The sequence below is a fragment of the Elephantulus edwardii genome, unplaced genomic scaffold, assembly GCF_000299155.1.
Source record: "Elephantulus edwardii isolate Elephantulus edwardi_28Jun2011 unplaced genomic scaffold, EleEdw1.0 scaffold00026, whole genome shotgun sequence".
NCBI classification, from domain to species: Eukaryota; Metazoa; Chordata; class Mammalia; order Macroscelidea; family Macroscelididae; genus Elephantulus; species Elephantulus edwardii.
Window position 1 is genome coordinate 5,277,836 of NW_006399776.1, and position 2,353 is coordinate 5,280,188.

Sequence of the window (2,353 nt, forward strand, 5' to 3'; positions counted from 1 at the left end):
AAAAAAAAAAAGGTAAAAGAAGCAGCATCATACTTTAATACGGAATACCCTTCAGCCTGCTTTTTGGTCATATGATTTATGGATTAGGCTATCTATCCATAAGACAGTAATACTTTTTATGTGTGTGTGTGTGTGTGTGTGTGTGTGTGTGTGTGTACCGTCAAATTGGATCTGACTGGTACAGGAGATTGCCCCTCCTTCTCCAACACAGCATCTGGTGAATTAGAATCACGCACCGCTGGGATTCGCAGGGCAGCTTCTTGCCACTATGCCACTAGAGCTCCCTTAATTTCTTTTTTTCAAGTATCAGATACAAATGAAGTATATTTACTCAGAATCCAATCTGTACTTCATCTAAAAACATTTTCAGTTATGATTTGAGGTCAGTAATCATACAATCTTCCCCTTCCGCTCAATGAACAGTAAATACCAAATACCAGTCACCTGAGAATTAACAAAATTCTCAATCAAAATGAATAAATTATCTTCATACTGTTCAATCATCTAGTCTGTCTGTTAAGTCTCGATCCTGAATCCAACTGCTGTTCATTTCAGAAAAATTAACTGTTCGTGAAAAAAAAAAAAATGTAGAAAACAGTTATGATTTATTTTATAGTTTATCACTGCTCAATTAGCATTCCACAGAACCACTGTGTTAAGAACAAAATCTGGCTTATCAAAAAAAAAAAAAAATCTGGCTTATCTCAATCTTCCTTTTATCTTTTGTTGTTGTTATGTGCCATCAAGTTGTATGCGACTCACAGTGACCCTATCTATGTACAAGAGCCCTAAAAGCAGATCTATCCTGTGTCAAGCATGCTGTCTCAAATACATTCATTCCTACCACTCCACTCACAGAATTGTTTTATCTTTTAAGAAGAGAAAAATTGGTACCTACCTTTCAGAAGCCTCCTGCTTCAACTGAGGCACTTCACAAAGTGCTGAATCGGTATCCATGGGACCAACAAAGTCTTGTTTGATATTAGGGCAAGGTTTCTCTAAATCCTTATGTGATGTTTCGTGAACTCTCAATATAGGATCTGAATCTATATCCAGCTGAATCTCTGACCTTTCATCATCAGTAAGATGAATCTGATGACCAGGAGAACTGGGAACACCATTCTCTTCTGGATCAGAGCTATTCTTTTGCTTTCCCTCTCTCTGGGGCTTAGTATTCAATCCATCATCCCGGAAGCCTTTGGCAAATGGATTGTAATCTATTTTCAGTTGGGTAATCTGAATGTTTTGATAAGCTGTAACAGCATAGAATTCAGTTTGTGGAAACGTAAAAGTGTGGACACCAGGGCCATTCAATTGTATCACTTCAGTAGCCTTATCTGCAGGCACTAAATGAAGCCTTGGTAGGTAGCGATGCATAGAGTGCAAGATGATATGCCCTTCTTGGTCCAGTGTATTATTTGTAAGTTTGAGTTTATAGAAAGATACCGGTTGATGCATCCAAAAGTGACCTGTGGAAGGAGATTCTGGATGAATAAAAACTCTCCCCAAAACATGGGGCTCAGCCTTCCCACTGGGTTCCCACCAACGACCATTCCATTTATAACGATGGTTGTCCATAGGAGATATATCCATAACAAGGATATACTTCAAATTTGAATCTAAACCTGTTATCCAGTAACGACAATAAGGAAACATGCGTCTTCCCTGCTTGGTCAGAATCATCTCTGTGCTTCGATGATAGAATTCATTCCACATACTATTGTTATCCAAAGTGACAGTGATTCCTCCCACAGTACAATCAGCTGGAAGGCAAATCTTCCCTTTAGACTTTTCTGGTGATGACACACTGCCAGTCAAAGCACATGTATCGCGATTCGTGACCAAAATTCCTTGATCAGTTTTGCCATTTCCTGGCTGTTTTAAGATAACAAAAAAAGTAGGTGTTGCTCCTGGGACTGTCCCACTATCCTGATTAGCCAATATAATCTGCTGTTTCTCCTCCATGATTCCAAAGAGAAACTCAGTAGTAAGACAACTTACATATCACATAGTCACAATGGTCTTTCCATTCTAAAAAACAAAACAAAACACAAAGTGAGAAGAAAAACAAAACTTAAATCAAATTAATATTTATTTCATTAATGAAAATACAAGAATGACTATGAGATTCCCAAATACTGATAAATTTTAAAATTTGGCTTCTATCCTCTCAATTGCTGAGAATATTCATTCTATACCAGTTAATACTTGATCTAAATTTAATTAAATTACTCACAACTCACTTTACTAAATACTCACTACAGACATAATCACACAATAAAATAATATATTTAACATTATTTGTTTTTATAAAATTATTAGTATACTAATATTAAATTCAAAGACAATTTGC

The 2,353-nt window shown here is 36.4% G+C and overlaps 1 protein-coding gene across 2 annotated transcripts in view; it reads right to left on the minus strand.

Moving 5' to 3' along the window:
• The window catches only part of MGA (MGA, MAX dimerization protein), an 81,045-nt gene extending 79,012 nt beyond the window's left edge, over positions 1–2,033 (minus strand). For both annotated transcript variants that reach the window (XM_006882990.1, XM_006882989.1), the window contains exon 1: positions 899–2,033. In XM_006882990.1, coding sequence (XP_006883052.1) covers positions 899–1,965 — 1,067 coding nt within the window. In that variant the 5' untranslated portion in view covers positions 1,966–2,033. The remainder of the gene's footprint in view (positions 1–898) is intronic.
• Between the last annotated feature and the right edge of the window lie 320 nt (positions 2,034–2,353).